This window comes from Schistocerca americana, chromosome 1 (genome assembly GCF_021461395.2).
Source record: "Schistocerca americana isolate TAMUIC-IGC-003095 chromosome 1, iqSchAmer2.1, whole genome shotgun sequence".
NCBI classification, from domain to species: domain Eukaryota; kingdom Metazoa; phylum Arthropoda; class Insecta; order Orthoptera; family Acrididae; genus Schistocerca; species Schistocerca americana.
The window spans coordinates 1250305040-1250321882 of NC_060119.1; the positions used below are offsets into that span (position 1 = coordinate 1250305040).

The 16843-nt window shown below is 38.7% G+C and overlaps 1 protein-coding gene across 1 annotated transcript in view; it reads right to left on the reverse strand.

Annotated features, from left to right (window-relative positions):
* Nucleotides 1-265: 265 nt before the first annotated feature.
* Nucleotides 266-16843, reverse strand: part of LOC124620074 (caspase-1-like) — a 90759-nt gene continuing 74181 nt past the window's right edge. Inside the window, exon 6 of the mRNA XM_047146765.1 lies at nucleotides 266-2129. Coding sequence (XP_047002721.1) covers nucleotides 1891-2129 — 239 coding nt within the window. The 3' untranslated portion in view covers nucleotides 266-1890. The remainder of the gene's footprint in view (nucleotides 2130-16843) is intronic.

Below are 16843 nucleotides of genomic sequence, written 5' to 3' on the forward strand. Positions count from 1 at the left end.
TTTTTTTTTTTTTTAACACATACACTAATTCTGTGCTAACAACAAAAATAAAAAATAAAATAGGATCTAAAAACTTCTGAGGTTTCTTCACCACATACAGTGTCACAAATGGCTAAGACAAATTAAGGACCAAGTCATCATCTATCATAATGCAGTTGGCAACTGTGGGAATTCTTAGTATTGGTTGATGTGGTTACTGTGAACAACAAATGCATGGACATAACAGAACAGTAGGCATTCTGGTAGTATTCCAGTAGACAAGAACTACAGTTTTGAAATAATTTATTTATGAAATTGAACCAAATTCTGACATACTAAATTATAATTTCAATCAAAATTACATACATTGTCTTTACAATACTTTTTTTTACAATAAGTACATCACAAGAAATATATGATTACAAGTAAAATATGCAGTTCTCACCTTAATTTAAAAAAAAGTTCAGACATGGTATTAATCAAATATACAACATGTGAAGAATAAATCAACTATACAGGATATTCCACTTCCTACACAATACAAAAGAACTTTCAGATATGACATGGAATGTTTCAAAAACCACTGCATTTAGCCTATAGTTTTACTTATTTCAAAGAAAAGTAAATTATTTACCATCATGCAGTTTATCTCAGAGAGATAATAATTGCTATTCATGACAGATACTGCAGCAAAAATACCAACTATCAGTACAGTATCATTTAAAAGTCAGTAGAAAGCCAATTTAGATAAGGATCATACATCTCCAGTCAAAGGAACACATTTTCTTTTGAAATTTATACAATTTCCCAGCTACAGTCTTTAAATACTTATAAACCACACATTAAATGTTTCACTCTTAAAAGGTTATTCAACTGGAATGGACACTAAGCTCTACAAGTGAGTTAAAAAGTATGTATAATTATTTATTTGCAGTTCCTTTGCAGTTAACTATGAAAAAGTAAATACTCAGACACTCTATTCTACAGATGTTTCCAAAGGCACTACAACTGTATTTTTTGTACTTTTACATCACAGTGCATCTTATCACATGATCCAAAGTTTTATTGTATTATATTGCATGATCCAAAGCTAACTGTATGTGGTATTACTGAAAATGAAAATTGAGAAATAAGATTAATTATATGTTGGAGCAAATGTTTTTTGTTTCCAGAGAGTGCTATTACAAGGAAATAAGAAATTAAATGTGATCAAGAACTGCACACAAATGCTACTGTGAAAAGGTCTGATTTGTTACAACCATCAAGAACAACATTAACATTTGAGAGTTTGAGTACGTTAGAGAGCATAAATCGCAACTACAAGTGTTTTCTGCATGTGTAGTTTATATTACAATAATCTACATTCCAACACAAACAATTAGGGAACAAAATGACAAACTGCAGGAACATTTACACTGGTCAATAAGATAATAAAAAATCTTCAAGTTCCAGAGTACCCAAAACTGTAACATATTTGCATAGCTTGTTTCTTTTCATATTACCCAGTACATTTTCATTACTTCATTGGAAAGCAACAAATATTACAAAACAAGCGTGATAGTTTCAGTGAACTGGTAAACAAAAGAGAAAATATGTGGATTAAATACTTTCCACAGAAAAAGGCTCAAACGTACATTACTCTGCTAACTGTAATGCCACAAATACTTCCTTTGCATTACAAAACTGTTTTGGCCAATATGTAAAATTGCAACTTTTACAAATTTTTTTAAAAAGAAAGCTACCATATCAAAATATATTGGCCGAAATTCCTCTAGTCTCAAAATAAATAAAATGGCATTTTGCACTTCTGAATGTGCCTTTTCTTACAAACTATCAGACCTGGAGCTGTTACAGCCATAAGTACAAGACAACAAAATTTTAGCACATACGAATTCTATAACTAATGTTATCTTACTTCTTCTCCTCAAAACACAATAATCTTGTCAGCAATGATGTGATGCATGGCACTTCCTTCTGCCCATGCATAATATTGTTATTAGGTGTAATGGATTCGAAGTCAATCACAACACGCTGACACACAAATGTCAAAAGTGTCAGGATATCAAGTTTAGTTCCTCGACTTCGCAGCTCCGAGCAGAGAGCCTTCACGAACAGCGAGCCATGGGTAGTGATGGTCGATGAACAGTACCCTAGATTAAAGAAACCAGTGTTTAATCACAGACTGACTTACAACACAACCAGTATTACCTGGTTTTGCATAGTGTTGGAAACTGAACAAACATATGCATATGTAAAAAAAATAGTATGTGTACTTCCTAACGGTTTCTAAGTGGCTGATAATAAAAAGAATTTTCAACTTAATTGATCTACAAAATCACAATAAAAGAAACAAAAATAATTTTCATGCAGACTTTCCCTCCTTGTCTAGGGTTCAGAGCAGAATTTTGTACTCTGGTGTGGAAGTATTCAACAAGCATCTATCCAATAAAGTAACAAAATGGTAATCCTACGAACTCAAAGGAAAATTGAAAACATACATAATTCAACATTACCTGTCTTTCATTAAATTTAAGGTTGGGTAGGTCATATAAGAAGTAGAGAGCGGGAAAGTGGGGGTACCAAAAAAGGGAAGGAAAGGAGAGGGGGGGTACAGGTGAAGAGAGGCATACTGTGGCCCTGAAACCCATGCGCTGATTGGCTGTTCCACTTCCTTTGTTAAAATCTCTCCACTGTAAACCGTTCTTGAGTTCACTGTTCAAAGTTCGCGATTCCTAATTTATAGTGCCCAAATATATTAGTCCTCACCTGGATGGGCACCATATGTGCTTTATTTCTTCGTTGATAGTCCTCAGTGTTGATATACTGTGTTGCTATACTGCCTGAAAGATGAGGCGGTGGAAGTTCAACACTGACTACTGTAGATGATGTCGCCAACAGTTGCACAGTTCTTTACTTTCACTGTTCACAACCCCCCAATAATATACAGTTAATATGGCCAGCTCACTATTGGTTAATTTTTGATAAGCCTCATTAATAGTTTGCAGGCATATGTCAGCATACTGCTACAATAGTTTACCGTTGAACATCTATGTGCAGTAAAAACATAACCACACAGTTCTTGCAGAATAATATGGTACATGTGACACTATTGAACAGACACTGTCTCTGTTTTAACACATGGCCTATTTGTGTTGCATTTATTTCATGGTTAAGTTGATGCATTACTGTTGATCTAACCAATACAGGTTTCTTGTCTGAAAATCGGCTGTGAACTGACTGTCTCAGGGCCAAAAACGGTGTCTTTATATATCCTCACAATAATAGGTACTGAAACTATACATTGTTCGATGTTTAATTTACAGAAATTACAATTAAAATGTAGCTCATTCAATTAACTGAATATATAGAAAAACTCCTTCTTTTTAATGGTTTCTTCTACCATAAGGCTTAGGCCGAATTATTTGTTTAAATGATGAAATTAACAGATATAGTTATACAAACAATACTTTTGACAAATCTGATAATTATTTTCGAATTAATTAAGAGCCGGTTTTGCTAAAATGTTTCCTAATAAAGCCAAATAAATACTTAAAGGATACTATTGTTTCATCTCCCAAATGTTTATAATTAGCACAGATTTTTATTTGTTTATAAGTCAACAATAGAACCTAAGTCATGGAACAATCGCTGATTGTACCCTATAACAAAAGATATTAACTAGGAATAGACAAAATAAATTGGGAAATTGAAGACATACACAAATCTAAGCACAAAATTAGATCTGGTGCTATATTCTTTAAAACTGAGGGCCAACCTTTATCTTTTATGAAAATGCCGATTATACTCATGTATGTTAATAGTAATTAGTCAAAAATGAAAAAAATGAGGCAGATGGCAAAACAAGAGAGGAAGTAAAGAGATTCTAGCTTGCCTGGTCACAAACAGATACCAGCTGCTATAGCAGAGGTACTGCTGGTGGTTGGTGTGCTTGATATCAACAGACATATTTGTAGAGCCATCTGTGAGGTGGAGATCGACATTCAGGAAGGTGGCTCACTGTTATAAGGGCTAGATGAAGTGGACTTGGGAGTAGGTGTTGAGGTTATGGAGAAAAGAGCAAAGGCTCTCCCTGCCATGAGTCCAGACCATAAAAATTTCATCAACAGATCTGAATTAAAGAAGGGGTTTTGGGTGCTGACTGGCTAGGGAGAATTCCTTCAGATGGTCCAAAATTAAGTAGGCATATGATGGTGCCCTGCTAGTACCCATGGCAGTACCAAAGATTTGTTTATAGTCTTGGCCATCGAAAAAGGTATAATTGAGGATTAGGATGTGGTTGGCTAAGAGATTACAGAAGAGCTGGGGGTTTGGTGTCAGGACAACAATGGGAAAGGTAGTGTTCCACGGTCACAAAGCCACGGGCATGGGGGATGTTGGTATATGAGAATGTCACATCTACAGTGACCAACAAGGAGATTGGTGGTAACAGAACAGGAAATGTTTACCACTCCACTGCCAGACATGTTGTGCATCACAATACAATCATCACCAGCTGGAATGAAATTTTCACTCTACAGCAGAGTGTGCACTGATATGAAACTCATCAACACCTGCTTCACTACACGAGCTGTTTGGATACTCTGTTCCAGCACTTGTTTGTCTGAATGACGCAGATGGGAATGATTTCTGCAGCATATCCTTCACTCTCTCAACCCCTGGCCTCAACCTGAGCTAACCTGTTTTCCACTGTCTTGCTTTGCCTTAACCGTCTCCTTCTCTGTACCTCTTGTGTGCTCTACCCTCTGACTCCCTTCATAGTGTTGTGCAGCCCCGGAGTCATTTGTCGAAAGACTGCGTCACACTATCCCACTATCACCTCTTTGCATCATAAGTCCTTCCCAATGCCATGCCCACTTCCACTTGACCAAGCAAATGTCATTAATAATTAGCAGTCAGTCTTGCCGTGGCTGTCGTCATTTGCATTAGAGAGTCTGTGTCACCGTGTGTACTTCTACTAGAGAAAGAGCAAAAGCTCAAATGCTAGTCTAAATACTGTTTTCTATTGCATGTTTCTATACACCACACACCAGTCAGCTATAGATGAAAGGATACCTTTCCTTTATTTTACATATTATTCCATATAGGAATTTCCATTGTTTAAACAATTGTAGGCAAGTTTACAAAACTGATATGCATATTTTGTCTTTACTAAAAATTCTCCACAGTTACATGTAATATGAATACAGTATGCGTTTCCCATATCCTTAAATAATATTCCTAATGGATGAAAAATCTTATTTGACAAGTATTTGTAATGTTCTGTAAGTCTGAACACATTGCAAGGCTGGATGTAGAATGGCATTCCAGAACTTGTTAATAACTTACGTGTCAATATTTTAATGAGATGTCATTAAATAGTCATACCAATTTATTCTCTGTTCTAGTGTATTGCATATGTATGTAATTATCCTTAACGCTGAAAGATGGTCACTGTTGAAGTAACCAAGTTCGGTTCAGTAATGAATGATACCACAGACAATATTCAAGTGCAGGCTGTGCATACAAGGTCTTTTGTTGGTGAGCGTTTTGTTGGTGATGGTGAGTGTTTTTGTGAAGAGGCTATGGCACCCAGGAGCCACACATGAGGTAGATACTTTAAAACTTTTGTGGACTTAGTAGAACTTTAATTTTGTTTATGGGATTTCTGGCAGCTGTCAAATGTGATTATTCACTGCAGTTCATGGTTAAGTAGATGGGTGGCAGACTAGTTGTATGTCTTCACAATGGTTTTTGATGGTAAAGGACTTTAATTTACTTCATCATTGATAGTGGGGAACTGCACTTTTGAACTTTGAATGTTTGCTACTGATTTCGTGAATTACAGTGTAGTAGAATATCTTTCCACATATATTTGATGTTCTGCTTAAACTGCATAAATTAATCATTGTTTAATTGTTTTTAACTATATCCACAAATCTGTAAGAGGCCAACATTCTTATGTGTGTGTAAAATTTAATTAATAAACATCATTTGGTTTGAACTTTAAACATCAGGTTTAGCCTGCATCATTATCCTATGTGATTTTATCCACTTATTTTACATATTGTCCAGTCTTTTCCCATCTCCAATGAATCTGTCTACTAAATAAGTGTTTGAGGAAAATTTCTATGTTATATATTTGGGTTTTAAGACAATGGTGCAGGACACAGACAAAAATGTAATTAGGTTTGCATTGTCTACAAAAAAACTGCTAGTGCACTCATACAACATTATCAGAAGTTTATTCCAAGTGTATGTAGATAACTCTCTCTCTCTGATATATATCACACTCTTGAATTCCACTGAAGTAATTAGTGTTTGCATCCCCTAGACACAGCTTTTTTTTCATTGTATTGTCAGCTTTTTTTTACATTGTATTATTTATTGATATGTTGCAGGCATAACATGAATATAGCCGAGACACAAGAGTCAGTTCAAAACTCTTGCACACTGCCCTTGGGTGACCATTACTATGGCTTAATAATGTTGAAATACATGTCAGTTGTGAGCTCATGGCAGTTGCATGCTTGTTGCAGGTTTGCATGGGTATGTCATGAGTGATTTACTTTTAAAATGGAAGCTGAAACTGAGGCAAGTCAGATTACATGTATTGATCAGCATTCCTACATCAAAATTAAATCCCTACATGGGAAGAACATAATGGAAATATATAACACTTTGAGTGAGATGTATGGGAATAGTGTAGTGGATTGTAGCACAGTATCAGTGGTTTGCTCATTTCCGTGAAGACCAGGTAAGCACTGAAGACAAAACAAGAAGTGCAAGATCATCAGCTGCAACAGATTACACCTCTCCGGTTATTGTTAATGACAATTTGAGAGACGATTGAGAAAACATGTGACAAAATTGCATATGATGCCACAACGTCTGTCAGTTTGGTTTACAGAATCGTAACTGAAAAATTAAAAATGAGAAAATTTGCTGCCAGATGGGTTCCATATGGTCTCAGTGAACAGCACAAAGCAGGTCGTAAAATAATCACAGATGAACTGCTTCACTGTTATCGAGCAAAAGGAGAACACTTCCTGAAAACATTGCTGCATTTGATGCAGCCTGTATACTAGATTTTGAGCCAGAACTGCAGCCTCATTTTTCACAATGGAAGAGTTCTGACTCTCCACACCTGAAAAAAATTCTGTTGCCAACAATCAAAGATGAAACTGATGATGATCTTTGCATATGACATGAATGGAGTCATAGCTACAGATAAGATTGCCCCAGGGCATGTCTGTAGGTGCGTACTAACAGGCTGCTTCTGCAGAATGTTTCATGCACAAAAATTCATCAATGAAGGAGTGATATTTTGCATAAAATAATTTTGAGTATTGGGTCGCATAATTGTAAACTACTAAAACGACTAAACTGCCAACATTTTGACTGACTTGCTGCATTCCTCTTCAGGGTGCTTCATACCGCAGCAAGATACTTGAAACATTGACAGTTTAGTTGTTTTAGTAGTTTACAATGCGACCCAAGTAACCAGGCAGCTCAATGATGAAGATGCCCTGAAACTTCCTGGCAGATTAAAGCTGTGTGCCAGACCGAGACTCTAACTTGGGACCTTCGTCTTTCCCGGGCAAGTGCTCTACCAACTGAGCTACCCAAACATGACTCACAACCAGTTCTCACAGCGTCAATTGTGCCAGTACCTTGTCTCCTACCTTCCAAACTTCACAGAAGCTCTTCTGCAAACCTTGCAGAACTAGCACTCCTTGAAGAAACAATATTGCGGAGACATGGCTTAGCCACAGCCTGGAGGATGTTTCCATTATAAGATTTTCACTCTGCAGTGGAGTGTGCATTGGTATTGAACTTCCTGGCAGATTAAAACTGTCTGCTGGACCGAGACCCCGATCTTGGGACCTTTGCCTTTCATGGGCAAGTGCTCTACCAACTGAGCTACCCAAGCACGACTCACAACCCATCCTCCCAGCTTCAATTCTGTTAGTACCTCATCTCCTACCTACCAAACTGTGAGGATGGGTCATGAGTCGTGCTTGGGTAGCTCAGTTTGCCCGTGAAAGGCAAAGGTCCCGAGTTTAAGTGTCAGTCCGTTACACAGTTTTAATGTGCCAGGAAGTTTCATATCAGCGCACACTCCACTGCACAGTGAAAATCTCATTCTATATAGGTGCCCTATCGGGAATACAGAAGTTGCCAAAATGCTGGGAAGCTATCATAAGCAAGAAAGGAGATTATATTGAAGGCCTGTAAAGGTATTTTGTAAAATAAATAATTTTCTTCAGTTTCATTTAACGGAGGGCAGAACTTTAGAAACATGCCTCATATGCCAAGTGTGATAACACACTGTACCACAGATGGGTATACGACAGTCAGTCATTTAGTGGCAGCATGTACACAGGCCACGGGAGACAGCGTCCTGGCACAAGACCAGTATGATGGTTTCACTGCATGTGAATTGGCAGCCGGGTTCGGATCTTGAGTTCGTAGTGCTCAGAAACGATAAAGGAGTCGCGGAGACAGAAGTAACTGGCTTAGGAAAAGTATCAATGCAAGACAATATGTTAACTGACACCTACATGGAACATTCATTTTTAAACGCAATCCAACTCAAGGATGAGACCAATTTCCCTGGATGCTAGAAAACCGTTAGCAGCCACTTACAGGATGCTGGCCTTAGCCCATATAGGGCTGCCAAGAGGCCCCCAATGACTTTCACAAACTTTACATGCTTGCCTCCACTGAATTGAATGTAGACTGTGACTGCCACCATGTCATCTTTTCAGGTGAGGCAATACACAACTCAGTGAATGAGCATCCAATGAAGGTCTACAGGCTATGGCCAACAAAATGTGGTGCAACATTTTTGTGTTGGCAAAACTATAGTCTCGTGCTGGTGGTAGATATCATCAGATGGGGCAGGGTCACTTCACCGAATTTCTCACCACAGAACACTATGCACATGTCATGAAACATATTGTGGTGCTGAGTGTGAGAACGCACTATCCCAAATGAGTGACCCAGTTTCAGCAGAACCACTCATCAGTTCACACGAGTTGAACTGTTCAGCAATGATTTTTGCAACAAACTGACATTGACCTGACTGACTGACCTGTTCAAGCACTAGACCTTAACCCACTGAAAATTCGTGATCCAAAATGAAGCATCACATGAACTAGCATTGGCCAACACTGACCCCACACCCATGGCCAACTGCGGGACTTAATATTTTACACATAGAAGAGTCTCAAAGACGAAACATAGTTCCAGGGGCTGACAGTCTCCAAGCCTCATCCAGTGAGGCAGGTAATTGAAGCCAATGATAGGTGGATCTCATACTTAGCCTCATCCCTTATTTGAAACTTTCCTCATCCATATTATCTATTTTATGTAACAGAATTTTATATAACTGTATGTGTTTCCAATTGGAAATCTACGTGAAATCATTATAAATTTTATTTACTGTATTTGTGCTACTTAAAACTTAATATAAATGTTAAAGTCAAAAAAAGCACAAACAAGTCAATTTGACTCAAAATAAGAATTGTGTCCTAATATGAGACAGTCAAAGAAAATGCTTAATATCAACCAATACAAGAACGGGTAAACCCTAAAAAAATATTCGCTTTCTTACCAACCATCCAACATTTTCTGCCCAAAAGAACTACAGAATTTGACATTCTTCGGCAGCCCCGGGATAGTATTCCATGAAATGTGCCCATTTTTTTAATATTAGTCTTCTAACGTATGACCACTGTAGAATATGCATTCAGTGTCTTCTTCAGATTGCACATCTGAAGCATTCTAAAATGTGTATCAGACTGCAAATGACTGGAAGATTATGTTTCTTGTGTTTTTCCTTTTTCCAGAACCAAACTTTCGTTTCTCTCTCCCTTGATTGTGCTACAGCTTTCTTCTCTCTGAACTGATTCAAAAGTTCCCTTTGGGGAAATGATTTTAGCTACTTAACAGGTTCAGCATATTCTGATTTTTACTACAGTTGGTGGCTGTTGATGTTGCTTGCCGGTTGTGGGAGCTGGTTGGATACCACTTAAACTCACACTTCCTCCGCTGTTTGCAACTTATATGTCAAACTTCTGATATACTGCAAAGTCATTTTCTCTAAGTATATGCCCGTTACATGGGGAAAGCCCCATTTTCCAGAGGCCATTTATAGCATTTTCCATTATTACTGCTCTCTAGTATGCTGCTCTACATAACTGTAATAAAAAATGAGGTAACTAATTGACCTATGTTTCTATTTCTTGCGGATAATGCATTATAAACATTCCCACAAATTCCACACAAGAGGCTACATTTTATACGTGGAATGGAGCGATAAACAGACAATGTAGACCCTAATGTCTCTTATCACACCAATGTGATGTGATGCCTACCATGTACTAACAAATCATTATCGTCTTATTGTCACTGCTCTATGTCTCAGGTGCTGCAAGAAGCAAGTTCTGATACTTCCCAACAGGACTGAGCATGACTGAACTCTCTAACATTAGTGAACTCTCCCATAATAGGCATCTTTCCCCTATATTTAAAATCATTTTAGTACTGATAGTACTATTTGGATAAATTAAAAACAATGTCAGATTGTAACATAAATAATCATTTTCTCATATTAAATTCTAATTGCAATAAGTCAAAGCATAGGGCATTCCATCAGCTAGGATCTGTAATTTCAACAAAATTATTGAGTTCTATTTTTCTTGAAACTGGGCAGAAACAAATCATAACTTCTCTTAAAAAAACCATATTCTGTGCTTCTCCTGTCAAATGGAGGGTCATGCAATTTCGAACCTGCTTCTCTCTTAGATCATTATACGCATCCAATCAGATTTTAATAAAAATTGTGTGACAGAATTTAAATTCCTTATTCAGACCAATTACAATGAATAGCTGAACTTATATATTTAGCAGCATATTTGTAATATTTCTTCGAGACCAAAATTTATAAGATAATTGTTAAAGATTTCCTCTCTCTTAATAACTTTCATCTTAATGATTTTTTTTTCTGGTGCACGTGCTTTCCTGTTACGTCTGCTACTTCTGTGAATAGTTTTATGTATACAGACAAAACTCTCTATTCAGTAATCTAATTTGGACTAGATTGTTTTCGAAACTGAGAGTGATTGTGTTCCTGAATAAAAGGGCAAACAGATTGCTACAGACCTTGAAGTTTACAGCTAAGTTCATAATCTGAAAAAATATATCATGGTCAGTTTCTTTTGTTCCAGTTAATTATTCTATATTTGAAACACAAGCTTCATAAAAGATAAAAATTTGATGTAAGACTGATACATGTAAATGGATAGATTAAAAAATCTATTCAACAAGCGGTGGTGTGAGAACACAAACACACAAAAAGGTTTCACTTTTACAGGCTTTCGGACCCAATAGCTCCTCCTCCTGGCAGAGAAAGGAGCCACTTGCACCAAAAGCTTGTAAAAGTGAAACTTTTTTGGTTGTGTGTCTTCTCCAGCCGCTGCTTGGTGAGTAGCTTATTTATCAGTCCATTTACATTAATTTGAGGGGAAAAAAAGAGAAAAAATATATATTTGTCAGATGGCAGAACCAAACTTTGATTCAACAAGTGACAACCAGACACTTGGACCATGGAGCTACGTGCACAGCGATGCTGAACACCTCCTTCGGGCTCCATCTAGTGCTGTTAGTCAAATCACTACATATTTTGCCATACTGAAACATCCAGTACTTCCGAGTACGATGTTTCATCGGTATTAATTTCCAATGTTATGCATAGCACATCTCCCTGTCATGATAATATATTGCCACAATAACTAAACCTGCCACAATTTGCAACATGGTTGTATATGCCTAGAATGCCTGATACTGGACTTAATTTTCCATGCAAACTGTTGAGCTTTGCTGACTGTACCTAATACAATAGTTCTCGATGGAAGAGTCCTTCCATGGTATAAACTTCTAAAGAAACAGAGACCAACGCATAATAAGTGTAAAACTGCATAGGGGCTAAACATGGGATACATTGAAAGGAAAAACATTTGGCTGTCAAGAGGGCAATGAATTAAGCCTTCAATCAATAACAGAGCAGGTTACAATCAAAGGATTTCCCCCAATATTCTGGTCAAACGTAAAGGCTGTTAGTGGCATCAAAGCTAGCGACCAGACATTCATGGGCAAGAAAGGGCCTAAAACTGAGGGTAACAAAGCAAAAGCAGAAATGCTGAACTGCACGTTTAAATGTTCCTTTAAAAATGAAAATCCAAGTACTGCCCCAATTTTGTTCTGATGCCTCTAAGAAGATGATTCATATAGTGTCAAGGGTGTTGAGAAACAGCTGAAATTGCTAAAATAGAACAAAGACCCAGAGCCCAATGTAATCCCTATAAGATTCTATACCACATTTGCTGCTCAGTTAGACCCACTTTAAACCATAATCTATCATAGCTCTCTAAAATAATAATAATAATAATAATAATAATAATAATAATAATAACAACAACAACAACAACAACAAAAGAAGAAATAAAATAAAATGTACCCAATAGTTGGAATAAAGTGCATGTTACAATCATGTAGAATTATCTCCTCCATGCCAGCCAGATGGGTTCCAAAGTATTGATCATATGAAACCCAACTTGCACTTTTCTCACAATACCCTGAAAGTCTTAGATCAAGGCAGTCAGACAGATGCAGTATTTCTTAATTTCCGCAAAACATTTGACTCAATACTACAGTTACAATTATTAGTGAAAGAATGATTATTTGGGGTATCAAGCGAAATTTGTGACTACACAAGATTTCTTGGTTGGGAGGACACAGGACATCTTGCGTGGAGAGTCATCGACAGATGAAGTAACTATGGGTCTGTTCCATGGAAGCGTGTTGGGAATATTGCTGTTCATATTCTTTATTAGTGAACTTGCAGACAACAGTAATCTCGTATTTTTCATAGATGATGCAGTTGTCTAAATGAAGTTGTGTGAAAAAGGCAGGACAAATGTTCAGTCAGATCTTCGTAAGATTTCAAGGGGATGCAAAGCTTGGCAACTTGCTTTAACTGTTCAGAAACGTAAAACTGTGCATTTCACAAAATGAAAAAAATTAGGATACTAAGACGACAATATCAGCAGGTTACAATTGGAATCTGCTATATTATTATCTTTAATGTTAATTCAAATGTGGCCGTGGATTAGATAAATAATTGTGGATTAGATAAATAATTAACTATTACTTGCTTTATTGCTCCTATACCTGAAGGAAATAATCAACTGAAGCAAGCTATTTTGAAGTTAACTAATATGCAACCTCCTTGAAATTAAATTATTTCATGACAGAGAAGGTTCTCATTAAAGTTCTGTTGGGCTAAATTTGTTATCTATTTAGAGAAAATAAAGATTCTCTTTACTGTCTTGAATGCTTCTGATTACAATACTCCCTGCCAAGAATTTTAAGCAGTAATTAATGGTGCTTGACACACAGATTGTATAGGAGCAGCTGCAGATCTCCACCAGTCAGCTGTAAATTTCTGGTAATTTTCAGGACTTTCTGCAGATGCTTTGGAAACTGATCCAGGGCAATTCAGTTATCATTTGGTTTGATGGGTGTAATAGGACAGTAGATTACTCCAATTATCGGTAAAAACACCTCCTGATGTACCAGTCACAAACCAAATGTCCAAAGGTCCTACAGAAGCCTTGTACTTATATGTTCACTCTTGGAAGTGTACTGTTTATAACATGAAACTTGTTTAAATACCTTTTCAACACTGTGTATCCTTTTACAGCCTCTTCTGTTCAATACTTTTAACACAATCATCACAATATCAAAGTAAAAAAAAATTGTGTTCAATAGCAGACAACAATGAGTTACCATTCCGTTTAAGGTTTGTACATGCCTATTCTCGATCGCATACCCTAACAATGCACATCATCCATCTCTGCTTTTTTTCCTTCGGTTTAGTTCTCCAGTAACCAATGAAATCACTCTTGCAGGTGGAATGTGGTACATAACCATATTTGAGAATTTACTGTTAAAACAATAGAGTGCTTCTTGAACCAATCAGCTGATCTGGTTCCTAAACAGATATGAAATAAAACATCGTACACTAGCAGTGTCTCAGATCCTAGGATATTACACAGTCAACTTGCAAAAATACCTGGATGTAACACTTTCTGGGGATATGAAGTGGAATGATCACATAGGGTCAGTCGCAGGTAAAGCAGGTAGCAATCTTCAGTTCACTGGTAGAATAGTAGGGAAAAGTTATCATTCTATAAAGGGGACTGGTTACAAATCACTTTTTTTGGCCCATCCTAGAATACTACTGATCTGTGTGGGCCTAGTGCAAAATAGGACTAGCAGAGGACATGTAACAAATACAGAGAAGGGCAGCACCAATTATCACAGGTATGTTTTACACATGGGAAAGTGTCGCAGATATACTGGAGAAACCAAATTGGCTGATGCTAAGATAGACGCAAGCTATCTTGAGGAAGTTTACTTAACAAGTTTTAAGAACCAATCTCAAATGATGACCAGTAATATACCGTGCATCGGCGAGGTGTCTCTGCAGCAGTGAGCCTCGTGTGTCGCTTTGTGGGGGGCATACATTCAAGTCTCGCCTGTGCGTGTTACATGGACCTGCTGTTATAGGGTAGTGGTGCTAGTGTTGCATGTGATTGGGAACAGCTAGTTACTATACAATAATGCTGTATAGTTCTTGTATAAGATGAGTGTAGTGAGAATGCTTACTATTTTAAGTGGAAGAAGTTTTCCATGCAGGAGGAAACTTTATGGAGCATGTGAGGTGGCAATTTAGATTGTGTTTTCCTGCTTTGAGGTATAAACATCAAGACAATGTACGTGATTTAATTTGCTAATTCTGGGCAACCATGAACTGGTAGGCCCACAATTTTGACAGAACAGAAGCTAGGCAACATTTCAGACACTATGTTGCGGAGTCAAACAAAATCAGTGAGGAGATTATCGCAAGAGGCTAAAGTCTCTCATTTGACAGCACACAAGACTGTAACCAAAGAACTGGTAACGTATCCATACAATATTAACACTGACCAACAATTTTGTTGTATAGACCATGTGAAACGAATGTTTTCAGCGATTTGTTAACCGACACTGAGATGCTGTTTCAGATCAAACTTTTGTCACTGATGATGCTCGGTTTCACTTATCTGGCTACATTAATTCCCAAAATTCACGTATCTGATCATCAGAAAATCTACACGCCTTAAGAGAGATGCCATTGTAAGCAGAGAAAAATCTGACTGTGGGTTGCCATAGTGCGAGCACGAATTATAGGACCAATCTTCTGTGATACTACCGTCACTTCAGATGTCTATTGTTCCCAGATAATTTTTCCATTTATTGTCCTGGTGAATGAAAATGAGATCAGTCATTCATTTTTCCAACAAGACAACACTACTGCTCATACTGTACATCAGTCCCTATGACTTTTAGATGCAATCTTTGGAAACAGAGTAATTACTGGAGCCTGCACTCACTGTATCTGTCTCTGCCCAAGTATTTACTTGGTGTGTGGCTATGACACCTGTGTATCAATACAGCCCAAAGAAAATACACTCCCGGAAATGGAAAAAAGAACACATTGACACCGGTGTGTCAGACCCACCATACTTGCTCCGGACACTGCGAGAGGGCTGTACAAGCAATGATCACACGCACGGCACAGCGGACACACCAGGAACCGCGGTGTTGGCCGTCGAATGGCGCTAGCTGCGCAGCATTTGTGCACCGCCGCCGTCAGTGTTAGCCAGTTTGCCGTGGCATACGGAGCTCCATCGCAGTCTTTAACACTGGTAGCATGCCGCGACAGCGTGGACGTGGACCGTATGTGCAGTTGACGGACTTTGAGCGAGGGCGTATAGTGGGCATGCGGGAGGCCGGGTGGACGTACCGCCGAATTGCTCAACACGTGGGGCGTGAGGTCTTCACAGTACATCGATGTTGTCGCCAGTGGTCGGCGGAAGGTGCACGTGCCCGTCGACCTGGGACCGGACCGCAGCGACGCACAGATGCACGCCAAGACCGTAGGATCCTACGCAGTGCCGTAGGGGACCGCACCGCCACTTCCCAGCAAATTAGGGACACTGTTGCTCCTGGGGTATCGGCGAGGACCATTCGCAACCGTCTCATGAAGCTGGGCTACGGTCCTGCACACCGTTAGGCCGTCTTCCGCTCACGCCCTCACATCGTGCAGCCCGCCTCCAGTGGTGTCGCGACAGGCGTGAATGGAGGGACGAATGGAGACGTGTCGTCTTCAGCGATGAGAGTCGCTTCTGCCTTGGTGCCAATGATGGTCGTATGCGTGTTTGGCGCCGTGCAGGTGAGCGCCACAATCAGGACTGCATATGACCGAGGCACACAGGGCCAACACCCGGCATCATGGTGTGGGGAGCGATCTCCTACACTGGCCGTACACCCACACACACACACACACACACACACACACACACACACACAGCAGGAGTCGAGCTACTGTTGAAGCGAGCCTGGGTGCAGCCCAGAGTAGGAAGGTGCCAAGCTTTGGGAGGTCGACTTAGTAGCTGGATCAGCATCAGACGCATAGTGGCTACTTGCTGAGCCATATCACACCAACAACCAGCACAATCCTCTTAGTACGTGCTGCCAGACTACTATAATTGATGGTTAGAAGGTCATTTGTTGTGCTAACATACTGCTTGCACATACATATGTAATAATAAATCCGTGGCTCAATGGTGTAGAAACCACTAGGCCTGTCCTGCAGAAGCACAGACTTTCACTGAATCGTCAAGATTGCGGTGCTCTGAGTGCCCTACTTCGCAATGTGTAACCAGCCCCGTTGCTGCAGCTGGCATGCTAATGC